This window comes from Pangasianodon hypophthalmus, chromosome 14 (assembly GCF_027358585.1).
Source record: "Pangasianodon hypophthalmus isolate fPanHyp1 chromosome 14, fPanHyp1.pri, whole genome shotgun sequence".
Lineage (NCBI taxonomy): Eukaryota > Metazoa > Chordata > Actinopteri > Siluriformes > Pangasiidae > Pangasianodon > Pangasianodon hypophthalmus.
Genome location: NC_069723.1, coordinates 10,793,844 through 10,810,911, shown reverse-complemented (window position 1 = coordinate 10,810,911; position 17,068 = coordinate 10,793,844). Strand labels below are relative to the sequence as shown.

The following is a 17,068-nucleotide window of genomic DNA, read 5'->3' as shown; positions in this document are numbered from 1 at the left end:
TTGTCATCCTTTTTTAAAAAATCTTTTATTTTTTAAATTACCCATTCCAGTGTCTCTTTTTGTTATCCATCTCCATGGGAAAAAAACCAACAAGCTTTCAACACAAAAGAGACAAGTGGTTGTTGACCTGCACAAATAAGGTAATTAACTTGTATACACAAATACATACACAGGAGAAAATACCATTAATTTCAACCACAGCCTTAGGAAGGCAAAGAATCAGAATCAAATGCCACCATTTCAGAGCTGCAGTCTATCCTATCCTTGCTCTTGTCATGTTTTTAAAATCAGCTGGGACCTTTCTTGAGAGCAACCCAACAGCATTCAAGTTGGTAGTACTCTTAAGTCGGCTGTCTAAATGAACACTAAGATACTTTTAGATCCTCACCATGTCTATGGGCTCTTGATCAATAGTGCCAGTAGGCAAAGGGGGCTTGATCCTGCTAAAATCCACCAGCATCCCCCTTCTTACTTGTGTTGAGCTGCACATGTGCACCACTCCACACAGTCCTTCACCAAATCCCATTATTCATCCTTCTGCCCACTCCTGATCCATAACACCACCACAGGCGTGGCATGAGAGTGCTTCTGCAAATGGCATGACTCAGAATTGTACTGAAAAAATGAAGTACACTGAGTGAACGAACTGGAGGGGAGCCTGTGGGCATCCTGTGCTGCTCATTGCCCTAAAGATGTGATTTAACTACAAATGGCATTTTCTACTGTTTGATAAGTGATTAATAGTTTTTATTTATTTTAAGTCATCAGTTGTCTTGGCATTAGAATATTAGGGCTTAATCCAGGGATTAATACAGTAGTATGTACTAAGTACAGAAAGGTTCACTGGTTCACTTAACATTCTACAGTACATACTAATTGACTGAGTGTTTTTCACCTCTGATTAAATATAGAAAATAATTCAAACTTTAGCTGTTTCTTTACATAACTGAATACACATAGAACATGTGTAACGGAGTATAAACATAGTATGGATCAGTATTGGATTAGCCAAACTAAACCCTTCATGAGCTAAAGCACAGAAAGTACTGTGTAATGAAGATGTACTTCTGAAACACTTCAGTCCAGCATAAAAATGCAGATCACTGTAAAAATATTCATGAGGCTATTCTAACTGTGAGCAAACTCCATATATCATATTACAGTGCATTCTGATACTGACTTAACTTCTGGGATTTTTTCCCTCCTCTTATGTGTGTGCAGTGGTATAGTAGAAAGTGGTAGTGACTCTTTGAACCCTGCATCTGTACTGCTATCATTCCACCAAATTTATCTACCAGAGCCCATGCAGCCCCAAGGCACAGATGTTAGCAGCAGTCATCCAAGCTCACTGATTCCTCCAGATCCTCTGTGTTGGCGGCAATAAGAGCTTTGAGCGAGGTCTGTTTCCTGCCCTGATGAAGCCAGACATGGTGAGTCCTGTAGAGCTAAGAGAGAAGACAATGATACAGAGGGGCATTTAGGGTGAGAGCAGGGTGATTTGGTTCAGCAGTGGGACTGAAACTCATCATCCAGAACAGAGCACAGTGACAGTTTCAGTGAAGGTCAGATTGCAAAGGTCATCTGTCAAAACCCAGGAGAAATTGTCTAGTACTGCTGAACTTGGTGATGTGAAATAGGCCTGTCTGTGGTACTGACTGTTTATGGTTTAGAAAGTCACAATATCTGGGGAGGAATTTAAGGAGTAAGAGGTAAGACTATGAATAAACCAATCCACTAGAGCTTGTTATATGTAGGAACGCACTCAGAATCCTCAATTTAACGTGACATAAGAAATAGGTCATGCCATATCCCTAACATTAGGCCTGGATTGCAGGCTGTGTTGATTGAATGTGATAGGGTGGAAGTTACAGGAAGCTCCCAAGCAGCATTTTGACCACAGTATAAGTCCTATTTACCCCCTCATTTGGGAATTCCCAGGAAAGAAACATGTGCAGTAGCTGCATTTAGAAGTGTAATGAGCTCTGTGACACTGCTGCTGGGGGAACATGGAACAACATCAAATGGTTTTATGGTCTCTCTTCATCAAATCTTCACCACAGTACTTTCTTTCTTCTGTTAGATCTCTGTCTCTTTATTTTTCATGACACTTTATGGTGAAAATGATAGTTTGCCCCATGAATATTGCATTTCCATTCCCGATCAGGATTTACAGTAATCCTGAATATGTCACAAAGACAAGGCAAAGAGAGGCAGGTACAGCACGAGGCTTAGTTCAGAAATATGTAGTGACAGATTTAAATTACAGGAAAGAAATACGATATCAGGGACAAATATGATGTAAAAATACGCTTTTTTCCTCATGGAATGTGCAATCAGCAACAATATGATCCAAAATAAAATGGGAGACTGACTCGGTGAGAAAATTACTTTTTTCCTTTGCTGATGCAAAAAAGAGCAGTAGAGGAATGAGGGGTTGGGTTGGGAGTCAAACATCTCCTCCCCAAACTGAATGAAACTTCTTCCACTTTCATTACCAATGCAATAGTTGTCACAGATTGTAAGTATATGGACACTTTTGTTTTTGTTATTTAATATACTTCCAGTATATACAATATATCCACTTCAAATTTACACACATATAAAACATATCTTTTTTGTATTCTTATGAATACATACTGTTTTTTGTTCATATTTATAAGTACAAAGTCAAAAGACATTATGTGTATAATTTTGAAGTAGATATACAGGCACGTGCTGGAAGTATATTACATAACAAAGACAAAAGTGTATGAATACTTATTTCCCCTCACTGTATTTCTTTAGCTTTAATTTCAGTACAACACACACCTAAAATTTATGAGCGTTCAAATCCCAATGCCACTCTGACCACAGTTTGTTAGAAAGACAATGATTCTTCCCCAGAAGAAATTTTAATTTCTCAAAGATTGCCATATATATATCCTGCCTAAAAATAACTCCTGGCTATTCCACTGCTTCTGAGTTATATAAGCTTCTGCTTATATAATTATATACTGTATACTTTGTTTCTGTACATACTGTACATATTTACAGCAGAAGTATGCAACCTTTGGAAATTTTGGGCTTGAAGGACTACTCTGGGGCAGCTCAGTGGTGCAGCTCCAGGGTTCATGGATTGATCCTGGGATACTAGGTACTATCTGTGCAGAGGTTCTTATTTTCTCCCTGTGTTCCCCTCCCTGTGTTCCTGGAAGCAGAGAACAAAATACACATGCTGAAAGCAGCCAGGAGTTTTAATCCAGTAATGTCCAATACTCTGGACTCAGTTGGACTCAAAAGACTAAATCCAGCCAAACAAACACAATTTGCAGACTAGCTGACTAATACTAGCCAAAACAACCTTCTGGAACCTGGAAAAGTAACTACTGAACTAGGTAACTGTCGTATCTGTTCAGCCAACAAAAAAGACAAAAACTCATCACTCTCAAATTCCATGTCACTACCTGTGAATAGCCAGTATTCATCCTCTATTTTCATCCAGGCCCCTGTTGCTCCTCTTTTTTGCATGCTGGCTTCTTTCTTTCTACCTTTTTTTTTTTGCTTGACAACCTGTGATGGCACAGAGCAGGGGATAACAGGGTTTATGCTTAGGCATATCCTCCATGTATAACCTCCATCCTCCAGGTCACTGCATCAGTGCTGGATTCATAACACTGCCATTAAGACTAGCTGAACTTTCTTTCATGGTATATCTGTGATGTTGTTGAGTCCCAGAAACTCACACCAAGCCTGACCTGACAGCTCTGACTTTGAATTATTATTACAGGCTTTCCATGGTGACTCATGGCAGTGCAACTACACTGTAATTTAGATCTTTCTTCTTTACTGACCATTTTATAAGTTACATACTGCTGCTTTACCTTGATTTATAAGATTTCTTAAAGTATATAACTAATGACATTGTAAGAAAATACATTAATATCCCAGAATAAATCAACTGTTTACTTACATTTATCTCTAATCGCTGCTTTATTTCTAATGGTCTTTTCCACCTTTGTAACGTCTCCACACCTTTATATTGGCTTGTATCACGGTCTCAGTGTAAAAACACAGAAGAAACAAAACACAGCTAAAAGTTTTCTTTAGAAAAGCCTGGGTTGTTTACCTCTCTGTAAAGGTCTAACCTGAATAAAAGACCTGCAGAAGGGCTCAGCAGTATTGAACATGAAATGTATGAAAGCACAACACATCAAACAAAGCCCAGTCCCTAAAAGCTCCAAGCTATTGGTCTTTTTTGGCTCACACAAACACACTTCACCTGGTTGCTGCTTTGAGAGATGAGAGTCCTGAAACTGGAACACAAAGGAGGTGCCCTAATGGGATATAAGCTGTTCTCTAAAAGCACAAGCACAGTGAGAGCATATTGCTCTATATTTGTGGTCTGCAATGAAGTTGTGAAGATGAAAAGTGTGAATGCATAAAATCATGCAGATATAGGGCAAGAGCTTTAGAGCTTGATGTTTTCCAATCTTCAGCTGCCTGGTTTTGGTGAGCCTGTGCCCACTGTAGCCTCAGAGTCCTGTTTTTGCCTGACATGGTGCTTTCTAAGATGCTTTTCTGCTCACCACGGTTGTAAAGAGTGGTTATTTCAGTTACCATAGCCTACTTGTCAGCTTGAACAAGTCTTGCCATTCTCCTCTGACCTCTCTCATCAACAAGGTGTTTCTGCCTAAAACACTGCCGCTCACTGGATGTTTTTGCACAATTCTGGGTAAACTCTAGCGACTGTTGCACATGAAAATCCCAGGAAATCAAGTTTCTGAAATACTCAAACCAACAACCATGCCATGGTCACAATGTCACTGACATTTTTCCCCATTCTGATGTTTAATGTGAACATCAGCTGAAGTTCTTGACCTGTATCTCCATGATTTTATGAATTGTGCTGCTGTGACATAATTGGTTAATTGGATAATTGCATGAATGAGCAGGTGTACAGGTGTTCCATCCAGTGAGTGTATGTCACATCAGATACAGAAAGAATTAGTGTTCTAGAGGAATATTGGTGCAACTGTGCATCCCTAATAACTGCAAAAATGCGTGACCACGTTTATCTACTGTGTTACACTGGTGCAACTTGTTCTGATGTGTCCCTTTTTAAGTGAGCATAAACAATGTGTGGCTGATTTGGTGAGAACAAAAAAAAAAAAAAAAAAAAAGCTGCTTATGTTTTGCTGAGTGTACTGTCATGTGTTTCATGCACCAGTTTAATATTAATACACACTGACTCCAGCCTTGTGATGGCAGCAAGTTGCACAGTGTAGTTACTCTGCAAGAAAAACACAATCCAAAAGTAATGGAGGAACTGAGTGCAAACAATTATTTGCGAACAAAGCAAATATGAATACAATCTGAATAAGCAAATATAAGAAAAACGCATTACATATTTTTCCCATTTGGTTGATAGAAATGCCTCGATTATGCAAAAAATGACTTGACTGACTCAGTATTTTTGTACACTATTGAATGTTGTCATGGATTTGAATGTGTTCTATCACAACTGTAATACAGCCTGTTGTGCTTATCTTCCAGGTGATGAGATGAAGTCAAAATATTACCCCTCTATTCGTTATATTAAGAATGTTAAACATGCTCTAGTAACCTCATTACTCATTTCATTACTGAATTTTTTATTCAGATTAAAGTTTGATTGCACATCTAATAATTACAGTCATTACCTATAATCATTATCATACCGTAACCTGTTGTGCACATGCAATATTTTTCTAATTATCATAATTTGCTACACCTAATAGAGCAAACCATTATTGATCTAAATGAGGCAGGGGAAACAGGGGCTGGCAAGCCAATATTCTGATGTTCTTTGAGCTTCTCTTAGAAATGCCTTGCTGATATTTGCACCTAGTCTCTAGTTTGGTGTAATAATGTTGATGCACATCTCTTCAGCAACCTTCAGTCTGTCCACACGATCTGTCTGTATGACAAATGGCACTTACATAATTTATAGTCTCTCCTTCCATTCAGCAGTGAACCAAAAATACTGTGTCAGGTTGGACAGTGATTGCTTTATTTATTTACGTAATAAGATCTTTAGAAGATCTGGTTTAACATGACTTCTGGAATGTACTGATTTTCATTTTCATGATTCCTAAGATTCCTTAGTTATTAAATTTATTCTTCAGCTATTGCTTATTTGTACCTGTATAGAGATGAATACAATTCTAGATGGATTTTCTGGCAAAAAAAAAAAATGCAGACATGATTACTTTTTGCAGTTAGCATGAAATTGAATTGCCTGAAATACTGAAATTCGTACACTACTGTGAATATAGATTGCATATATATTCTGACATACAGTAGCTGTGCAGTTTTTCTGTGGCTCGAGATGTGCAGGGCTTCATCTGACACATGGCCTGAAGCAACATAGACATTTTTTTTTTTTTTTTTTTTTGCAAAGATGATGATAAAAAAAAAGAAAAAAAAAAAAGAGAGGGCTTGGTCTACCATGGCATCTTGCTTCAGCTTAAACAAACCCTCTGAAAATGTGAAGTAGATCCACTTTGGCTGATCTGAATATTCAAGATTGCAACAAAAGGAAAAAAAAAGGATTTTATAAAGACAAGCTTTCATGGAAGAAACTGGAGAGAAGGAAATGAGGAAATCAAGAACACTGAAGCAAGTCTAACAATCACCATCATTTATTTACAATATATTAAACCATAATGGAAAAAATTGTTACTTAAAACAAGTGGTCATTTATTCAATAAGGAAAATAAACATGAGTTATTTTTAAAGCTATGATGAATCATACAGACTTATATATTCATATTAATGTGTACAGCCAGCAGTGTGTACGTATCTTTTTGCCTTATGTTTGTATGGAGCAAGAAACATGATAAAACACACTCTTTATAATAAAATTAATAATGACTGCATAGAAATGAGGATGAAATCACTGACCTATGAGAGTCCATTAAAAACCATGTGAAACAAATGCTGGCTCCCTTCGAAATAAAATAAAAGCAGCGAGTCTTTCCTCTCCATGCTTTTTCGAAAACGGTGTGCATTTGGCAAATTTGCTCAATTCATTAATGCTAGTCCATAAATAATATAATGAAAGCAAAATAATAGCAACAAGAGAAGGAGCTCTGTTATGCGCAGCTACACCTAAAATGTAAAAAGTAAGGTTGAAAATACTGCAGAATCCAACTTGGAAACATACTTGAGGAACAAAGGAAGGGAGGAAATAAGGAAGGAAGGTAGTAAGTAAGCAAGGATTTTAAGGAAATACATAAAGATGTATGTAAGGAAATAAGAAAGGAAGCAAGAAAAGAAAGATGGATTCACAGCATCAGTTCTATTCATGTGCTCATGCCACTTGTGTGTTGTTTAGCTGTATGATATCACGGTAAAAGCCATTCACAGCTGTTAATGACGATGCATTTTCCAGTATTTGACCACTGTGACAATAAAGGAAATAGGCAAGGTAATTATCAAACTGCACCAAACTTAGGATCAAGCGCATTCCCTTTGGAAAGCCAGAATGTATGCTAGGAGCAAGAAACAAAATAAGCATAAGAACAATGATGAAAAAGGAAGAAGATGACAGTTGAGCCAAAAATTTCCATCATGAGCACAGTACTGTCAGGCGAATGATGTGTGACATCCCAAAACACATTAAATCACAGTGAGGATGGAGAGGGAGAAACAGGGGCATGAAAAAATGAATTCACTGCACTGCAAGATCACTGAGGAAAGACAGCTCAGGGTCTCAGGACGCAGTGTGTGTGTGTGTGTGTGTGCGTGTGTGCGTGTGTGTGTGAGACAGAGAGAGGGAGTTTGCTCATACCTGCAGGAAGCTGAGCTTAAATTGATGACACTACTTCCTCGACTCACTCTCTCCACTGACTCAGAGTCATGAAAAAAACACTTGCCCTAAAATCTATGTACACACTTGCAACAAAGGCTTTTTGGTACAACAGTATTTCTTTCCATTTTCCTATTTTCAAGTGCAAACAGGACAAATCTCCCCACTTTACCATAGCAAGCTAATCCCAGGTTTCGTTAGCTCAGCTGAACTTGTGGCGGCAGCTGGCAGCACCGCTGGCCGAGCAGGGCAGAAAGCAGGAGGAATGCTGCAGTACACTCTGGGGAAGCACTTGGGGGAACAAGACAAAGCAGGTCCAAAAAAAAAAAAAAAAAACTTCCAGTGTAGTGCGTCTTTGATACTCAATGGCTTAAGTATCCATAACACAATGCATGAAAGTAGAAGTAACATCACCAAAAGTGAGAGCTGTGTGTGTGCAGTGCAGTAAACAGATGGATGATGGTGCTCCAGAGTAATTCTCCTAGATAGAGATCCTCTCATTTGCATCAGACCTCCAAGAAGGCCAATACTGAGTCGCAAGATGTGAGTGTGTGTGTGAGTGTGAGTGTGTGTGAGAGAGAGGGAGAGAGAGAGGGAGAGAGAGAGAAAGTGTGTGAGTTTGTGTATTTGCTTGTTGTTGAGTGTATAGAAGTATAACACATCTCCTGCTTGCCCCTGTCATTCAGGTAGCTGCTCCAGGTGTATTAGCAGCGGTAGGAGCTTCGGGCTGTGCGCCTTTCTTCCTTCTCCTCCTCCTCTTCTTCTTCATCGGATCTGTTGAGGCAGAAGCGTCTTCGGCCAGAGGGGGGGCTGTGGGATAAACAGGGTTTGATTAGAATCAGAATGAATGCATGGCAGATATTGTGAAGGCGATGTGATGTCCGACATGCAAATCTTCAATAAGACACTCGCAGATGTTTGCTGCAATATCAGTCAAACAAACCCCAGGAAAATCAACCACCTAACAATTCCAAATGTGTGTACACTGTATAAAGCATATATATATATATATATATATATATATATATATATATATATATATAAAACAACTTGTCCCAAACACAAACTTTGTGTGTCACAAAAGCTAATATTTAACTGAACTAAAAACCCACTATGCTTTACGTTAACTTTTGCTGTACTTTAAGATGCCTGGCAAGCCGTGCAGATCAATGGTCTCTTTTAATTATACCTGGATTAAAATACCAGAGGGGAAATCTATAGTTACCTCTGAATTGACTACAGCAATTGAGCAATTAATCACAAGGACATCTCAACAAATTACAAAAAAAACAAAAACCCCCTTTCTAAACTGAAATAAGTGCAAAAGCAATTACCAAATCACTTGTGAGTCAAGATTTTAAAAAAAGAACTTCTGTTACCATTAGATATATTCATGCATACAACAAACCTGTAACTAGGAGTGTGTTAGAATGACTAAGAATAAAATACATGAAACTAGAAAATGCTCATCATTGTTCATGCTAAAAGATAGTGTGATGAATTTAAAAAGGTGAGATGGTCTGGAGAGAAATGCTCAGAGTTAGTTTAACACCATGCGTATAGCACACTTCACCCCAAACCAGGCATCACCTACTGCCATCTTCAGTCACTGTCTGGCCTGTACAGATACTTCATCATTACACTATCCACGTTCTTCTTCCTTTTCTTCTTCTCTTTCTTGCTGATTGGCGGAGCTGCTTCAGAACAGCCTCCAGGCTCTCCCTCGTCTTCAGAAGCTGATGCCTGCCTACCAGGAGCTCTCTTGACGCTGTTAGCACTTCTGTATGAGATAGTGGAGGCTCCCGAGCTAGAATCTGACTCTGAGCTAGACTGAGATTCAGAGGAGGAAGAAGAGGACGATGAGGATGACTCCTTCTTCGACTTCTTTTTTTTCCCCTTCTTCTTGGACCTCCTTCTTCTACGCTCATTCTCAGAGGAATCAGAGCTGTGGCTCCTCTTTTTCCTGCTCTTGCTCTTCTTCCTGCTGCGGGTGCTCAGGCTGCTGCTGGAGCGATGGAAGTCCACGGCTGAAGCAGAGCGCCTCAAGCTGGAGGAGCAGCGGCTGCTGTCCCTGCCAGACCTCACACTCTTCACCTCATCTTCTTCGTCCTGCCCACGCTTGCTCAGCTTGCCGATCTCGGCTTCAGAGTCTTCCAGGCTGCTCCGCTTGAACTTGATGGGCTTGAAGTTCAGCACCTCATTGATGGCTGCCTCCAGAGCTGGGTCGAGGTAGTTGCGGTGGCTGACGGGCTTGAGGTCGGAGGCATCAGGCAGATCAGCGTCGGTAGCTCTTGACCTTGGGGGCACAGACATGCTGCGGCCGGTGGAGGAGTGGTGGGGACTGTAGGAGTTGGAGCGCAATTCACTGTAAGCCACACTCATGGCATCATCATCCATATCAAACTCACTGAGGCGGCAGCTGCGAGCTACGGACATACGGGAATCAGCACGGCTCACACTACCAGGGCTTCTCCGGCTCACACTTCCTGGACTTCTACAGCTCAGGGATGGACTAACTGCTGAGCCACGCTCGCTCAGGCGTTCGTCGAGCCGAGACATGCTGCGGCGACGACTCAGCATGCTTGCAGTACTCACACTGGATTTGACATCATCATCATCCAACCAAGAGGCTCGGCTTGGACCCATGGACGACACAACCGATTTGTTGTCTAACTCTGACCAGCGGCTGTCCATGCCCTTCCTGGCCCTGCTGGCTGCCTCTGAGTAAGCCTGTGAGATAACTGAGCCCCTGTCATCCAGATCATCCTTCCTCCAGGAGTTCACTGAGTAGGAGTCCCTGGCATCTGGCTGCTTTGCTTTGCTTTTGCGGAAGGATGAGAGCTCCTGAGAGTCATCCTGCTCCTTGAGGGTGCTAAAGAGTGAGTCCTCATCTCCTTTGCCACCAAGAGAATCCTTAAGGTTGGAGCGTTTCCTATAACTGAGTGAACTCATCACAGACACCGGCCTACTCTGGTCTAAACCTTTACCTTCTTTGCCATTCTCTTGCCATTCCTTCCCCTCTTTGGCATCACTGTTTGCAGCATATCTACATGAAGGGGGCAGTTGAAGGGGAGAAGGCCAGCATAACAGACAAAGAAATGGAAAGAAACGGAAAGGAGGATACAGAGATAGAAATTAAAATGAGTTACAAAATGAAAAAAAGAAAAAAAGATGTGACATTAAGAAAGAGATTTCTACACAGCATTTAAAGTGCATCTTCCTAAAGTGAAGACATCGACTAAACTTCGTTACCACCACTAAAAGTTACCACCACTTCGCTACTGTGCCTTTACGGTTTATACAGTTTTTACAGTTATGTTTTGGTGTGGCTTTGTCTGACTCTCTCTCCATTGCCTGAAAAGAAACACACAACTGCTGACTGAACACTAGCTCATTTTCTAGGGAAACATTGTGGATGTTAACTGCATTCCTGGACACTGTCTTCACAGTAAGGAAATATAATCAAATATGTATGCGGGGGGGAATCCTCCTTTAAAGAATGGTTTTAGCTGAGAGAAATGGCAGAAAACAGGACAGAACAGTAATGCAAATGCAGAAAAAACTGGGGATTTGGCTTAAAGGAAGCAATGATGCTATAGAGAGAAAGTAATCCAGACAATATCCAAACATAATTAGTTATTATTCAAATTCAGTGATCAACCGTGTCTTCTTAAGCTCTTTACTTGAATTAAGTATAAAGATCCGGTGCACACAAATATCACTTGTATAATTTTGCAATATCACACTTTGATTGTCTTTACATGACTGTTTATGTTACTAAAAGTTAATGAGAAGTCCTGAGAAATACTGTGTCAAAACCCACTCCTAGGGCAAGTGCACAATAGGGAACATGATGAAAAGGAATTTAAAGCTAAAAAGTTTTTTTAAAAGTTGTGAGGGGCTCAAGAGGGAGGCTTAAATCTTCTGGAAAAGAGACAAATGCAGGGCAATCGAAGCTGTCAGCCAGCAGGCTCAATCTATTAATCTCTGGAAGAGGGGAGCAGGTGTAGGCATGCCAGCTGGCCAACAGGCGTGTCGATAAATCTGCCAGGCAGGCCGCTGCTTCTAAAGAAGCCTCTGTCATCAAACCTTGTGGCAATGAGGAGAATAAGTGAGTGGGTAAGAAAAATCTCCCATCAAGCTAGCGAATGCACTTTCCTAGCCTACGTTTTGTGCATTGTGTACTTTGTTTGGACCGAACCATTCAATAAGCAACCAGATGGGAAGGTAGACTCAAACTACTGACCTTGAGCTCTTAAGGCTGCTGTCATCTGACAGATTCTTGGCTGAGCCTTTGTTTTTGGAGAGCCAGGTCTTCACACCATCAACTCGGTCCTCCACTTCAGAGCAGGAATCTGAGTCACCTTCACTGTAAGGAAGAAAAAGAGGAAATGGAGAGTGTCAGCACCCAGCTAAAAGCAGATTCGGCATGGACTGTTAGTTTGGCAATAGGGGAGAAACAAACGGCTTTATAGCACAGACACAACAGCACTGAGACATGCGCTCGATCAGCAGAGGCCTAAAAGCCTCAATGCAATTCTTTGTGTTAGTCAGCTCTCACACTTGAATCCTTGCAGGCACTGGACATCCTATCCGAGCAGACGCTGCCTTTTCTTCTCAGTACATAAATGAGCCTGATGAAAAGTTGAAGGGGCTTCCAGATTTTAATATAGTATAATCAGAGTTTTTAGCCCTGGGGTAATAAAAAATGAAGGCTTTGGGGTGCAATTGCTGCATTTCTAAACGACAGCAAAATAGTAGCAGTTAGGCATTTACGAGAGGAAATTATGGACTGCCAGAAGCCTGTAAAAGACCACAAAACCCAAAATTTTTTAAGAAAAGGGAGCACTTACAAGGTTCTCTGGTCATGTGTGAAAAGAAGAACTAGTTTCTAAATACTTTAAAAAGGGTAAGAATATGAGCACTTGGGGAGTTTTAATTAACTTTACTCAGTGACTGCACCATTCTGCAAACAGATACAAAACAGTACCACTGGAGGATCGACGGTGCTGTCAATAATTGGGGAAAGCTTACACAGAAGGTCTCCAAGAGCAGAAACATTAATGGTCTGCACATCGAGCTGCTAACTGAATCCCAGGTCGTCTGCTCATCTCTCAGGCCAAGATAAAGCCCCAGGATTTATGTTTAGCCAGATCTGCAAGTAAATTTTCCCCTGTCTCTTCAGATTAGTCTTATCGCTCACTTATTGTGCAGCACTGTGCATGGAATAGATTTTTTAAAAAGCATCAGAGGTTTCAGAAAGTAGTAGCAGCTTCACTCAGAGTTGACATACACAGAAAAACTCAGAATGAGGTCACAGCTACTAGTTCTAGTTTTAATTGGGATTTTGATAATGTGCTTATAGCCGTCCTCTGGGGCCATCACAGTCAGTCCTCTCCAGAATAAATTACAGAGAATATACTGCTACAGAAAATAGAGTTACACCTGCTTTTCCCACACCCTGAACTCACTCAATATCCATAACATTATTCATATGACAGCATTCTACGTTTATCTAGCACAAACATAATGGGGAAGCAAAAACTGAATTGATTCCACTGCAGAAGGATGAGTAATTTTGGAGCACACCTCAAGCCCCATGCCCTTATCAAAGAGATGAGAGGTTGGCTCTGAGTGCTTCTGTATGTGCACCAACTTTTTTTGGTCTGTGCTGGCTTCTAAAGGTCTTGAGTAGGGACAGAGTGAAGATACACTGTGTATGGAAATCTGGAGCTGGGCAGGACATGAGGTATTTTGTAATGAAGGACTTGATCACACATAACTGTCATTATATCACGCTTTATAATACAATATAATACACATGCGGTAATAATACATATGATAATGGTGTTAAGGGTCATTTTTGGTATCAAACTGAACTGATACTAAACTGAACTGTGACAAAGTTTCACTTTGGACTTTGCATCCTATGTATTGTGCTTGTGAATGTTTTGAATTGTAATGACAAAAATTTGCGTATCACCCAGGAGTGGACAATACTTGAGTAATTGCACTTTGTTATTATACTTAAGTATCATTCTGGCATATTTATTCTTTACTTGAGTATTATTGAAAATGAATACTTGTACTCTTATGTAGTTAGATTTCTAAGAAAAAAAGCTGTACTTTTTACGTCTTACATTTTCATTTAGACTTTATAAATACTCGTTAAAAATCATTAAGTTCTCTTTTCTCATCCAGCCAAAGACTGTACTCTATATATCAATCAAATCATCGTAATTCAGCATCCTATCAGTTTCAGTTTAGCTTCCAATACAGTTCATCATCTGCGGTGACCTTCTCATGCTACACAATGTAGCTAGAGCTAAATCGATCCATGTTTGTGTGAATATGGACTGGACTGCAGCAGCGGAAATAATAAGTTACTTTTCACATGAAAACATGACATTAACTTAAATTCATCAGTTACAATGTTTACTGAAGTGAATTAAAAATTAGTTTTTTTTTTGGCTGAATGCTTCCACTTTTAATTAAGTAAGATTGACACAGTATCTATATTTTCACTGAAGTACAATTTCTCAGTACTTTGTCCACACCTGATAGCAACTTAAGTTTATCTTACAAATTATTATTATTAGTTTATTTGTTTAACATATTTTCACATGAAATAAAAAAGAATGCAGTACATGCTGGTCTGTAAAAACGCAGAGCTACTGCCATAACAATAGAGTAGCTTGATGCCAGAAAGTGGTTCAGCACTGGGAGCCACTGGCAGACGGGTCTGGAGGGACTTTTTACCAGGTCATTTGCAGGTTATGCATTATTTAGCTTGCATGGTTAAAAGATTGATGAGAAACATGCCCTCCTCTTTCTTTGTCAAATGCAGTTGGATCCCAGGAGTAGGACTGTAAAATATTCAGCACACACAGGCACACAAAATGTATATGCTATAGTAGAGACAGAGTGAAAGAGAGGAGGTGGCTCTCTAGTGTCTACATGGCCCTGTAATGTCTTACACAACTGTGCACAGGGCTGAGGGGTCTTAAGAACAACACAAATTCAACTGACATGTTGAGCCCAGAGGCAGTATGTGTACACACACACACACACACACACACACACACTTACCTGTGAAAGTATGGTGACTTACAGCCATCCACAAGCATATGGTTAAGAAGAATGTAAATATAGCAAAGAAAACCAAACAGGGATCATGCTTGGCTCATATGGTCAGTGGCATGCATGGATTATAGCATGTGATCCCATGCAAAAAAATTGGTTGAGATAATCATATAACAATGGGTGATGTTAATTGTCATGTCCATGGAGCATACTGCAGTATCACTGGCCTGTGGCCTAATAATCTGGACCATCAGTAAAATAACAAGCTGAACAAAAAATAAATGTATTTGACTGATATTATTTATATAATATCTGCAGGGTCATTTTCTCAAAATAACCTGGATACTGCAATATTATCCATAGAGAAGACCAAACCAGGTTAAAGTGAGCTCAAACAATTGCTCAGGCTCCTCACGTTCTGTTCTTTCGTTTCTGATACTTATTCACCATGTCTTGTAAACTGGAAATGGAAGATGTATAAGAAACAAACACAAAAAGACAAAGAGAAAAGAAAAGTGAGACAGGCGTACATCACAAACTAAAAAAATAGATAGATAGCTAGATAGATAGATAGACAGATAGACAGACAGACAGAATGCTTGATAAATGAGATCAACCGAATCTGAAATGGATGGAACGAATGTAAACAAAGGCCCAAATTCTAAGAAAATATTTGTTGCCGAGGTTTTTTCCTTGCTAAAGCATTCATGCTTTGTTTCTGATTATGGTCTGGCCTTGACTGGGTGCTCTTTTTTTCTCTCTCTCTTTCTCTGGGTGCTCCATTTGCTCAGGACTTTGGTACATGTAAATACTAATATTTTCACTGTCTCTCTTTGAATGTTAGCAAGACAGTAAGTGAAGCAGTCAGCCAGTCACTGAATCGGTGAGTCAGTCGGTAATTCAGTGAGTCAGTCAGTCTGTGAGTCAGTCTGGGAGTGAGTCAGTCAGGGAGTGAGTCAGTCAGGGAGTGAGTCAGTCATTGAATCGGTGAGTCAGTCAGTAATGCAGTCCGTGAGTCAGTCAGTCAGTGAGCAAAACAAAAAATTCACTAGACAGCTTTTCATCTGATTTCTTTTTGCAAACAAACAAAGGAAAACAGCCTTTTTTTTTTAGCTTGACAGAGCAAACTTAATGTGACAGCGGCTTTTTGCATAATTATGTAAAGCATCTTTATCACTAAAATTGAAACCTATTAACATTCTCAAACATTCAATTTAACCTCTTACAAACTGTGCATAAAGTTATTCGATATCCAGTCACTAACATGACTACTAATGAATCGATTATGAAAATAATTCTCTGAATAATGTGTGGCAATTTTTGCTACGATATTTTAGGCAGTAGGAATAAGTGATAACTGACAGCAAAGAACTTGTCTGTCCAATGGTTTCAAAGATTTCATTCCTCCGCCAAGTCACTGCAGTCGGCAGGGATTTGCTATCATGTACTTTAAAGAGAGAGAAAGGCGAGAGAGATGGAGCAGTAGAACAGTTTACCTGTTGATAAGATCCTCATTGTCATCGCTCTCCATCTCATCTTCGATAGCAGCCTGCAGGTCACCGATCCTTTTGAAGGCCAGCTTGAGATCCGCCTGAAGACTCTGATTTGCAGCTTCCAAGCTCTCAATGTCCATTTCCTACAGGAACAGGATCACTTAGAGCTCAACACAGGTACAAAACAGAACAGGCATGATAAGCACTGCACTGTGCACATCACAGAAACTGCGCTGGGAGTAAGACTGCCCCTACTGTATATAGGAATAAAAATTTTAGAAAAGGCTGGGCATCTCACCAACTCGTGCTTTTTCCGGCTGGCTTCAGCCTCCTTTTTGGCCAGTTCACCCATCTCCTCCTTGAGGTCACGGATTTGACGCTGCAATCGTTTGTTTTGCTCCTTCTCACGGTTCTCACTTGTGCTACGGTGGTCGCGTTCCTCCGTCAGTTTTTCCACATTCTCCTTCAGCCTCGACACTAGACCCTAGAGGGCAGCGGAACCAGAAGAAACATATGAGGCAATAGTTATTGGCTCTCTTTCTTAATAAATAAATAAATAAATAAATAAACATGAAGTTGCCGGTAAGCATTTTTTCTGGTTGGAAACTAACTCCATGAGAACTAAAGAATAACCCAATTTGTGGCCTAAAATTATAATGTCTTA

General features: G+C 40.1%; 1 protein-coding gene across 13 annotated transcripts in view; it reads right to left on the bottom strand.

Moving 5' to 3' along the window:
- Positions 1–6,641: 6,641 nt before the first annotated feature.
- Positions 6,642–17,068, bottom strand: part of myo18ab (myosin XVIIIA b) — a 95,646-nt gene continuing 85,219 nt past the window's right edge. For 8 of the 13 annotated variants that reach the window (XM_053239899.1, XM_053239902.1, XM_053239904.1 and 5 more), the window contains 6 exons: positions 16,703–16,888; positions 16,408–16,547; positions 15,327–15,371; positions 12,075–12,197; positions 9,423–10,874; positions 6,642–8,638 (listed from right to left, as the gene is read on the bottom strand). In XM_053239899.1, the coding sequence (XP_053095874.1) occupies positions 9,431–10,874; positions 12,075–12,197; positions 15,327–15,371; positions 16,408–16,547; positions 16,703–16,888 (1,938 nt within the window). In that variant the 3' untranslated portion in view covers positions 6,642–8,638; positions 9,423–9,430. Of the gene's footprint in view, positions 8,639–9,418; positions 10,875–12,074; positions 12,198–15,326; positions 15,372–16,407; positions 16,548–16,702; positions 16,889–17,068 lie in introns of all 13 variants that reach the window. The other 5 variants (XM_053239901.1, XM_053239911.1, XM_053239900.1 and 2 more) reach the window with 4 other exon arrangements.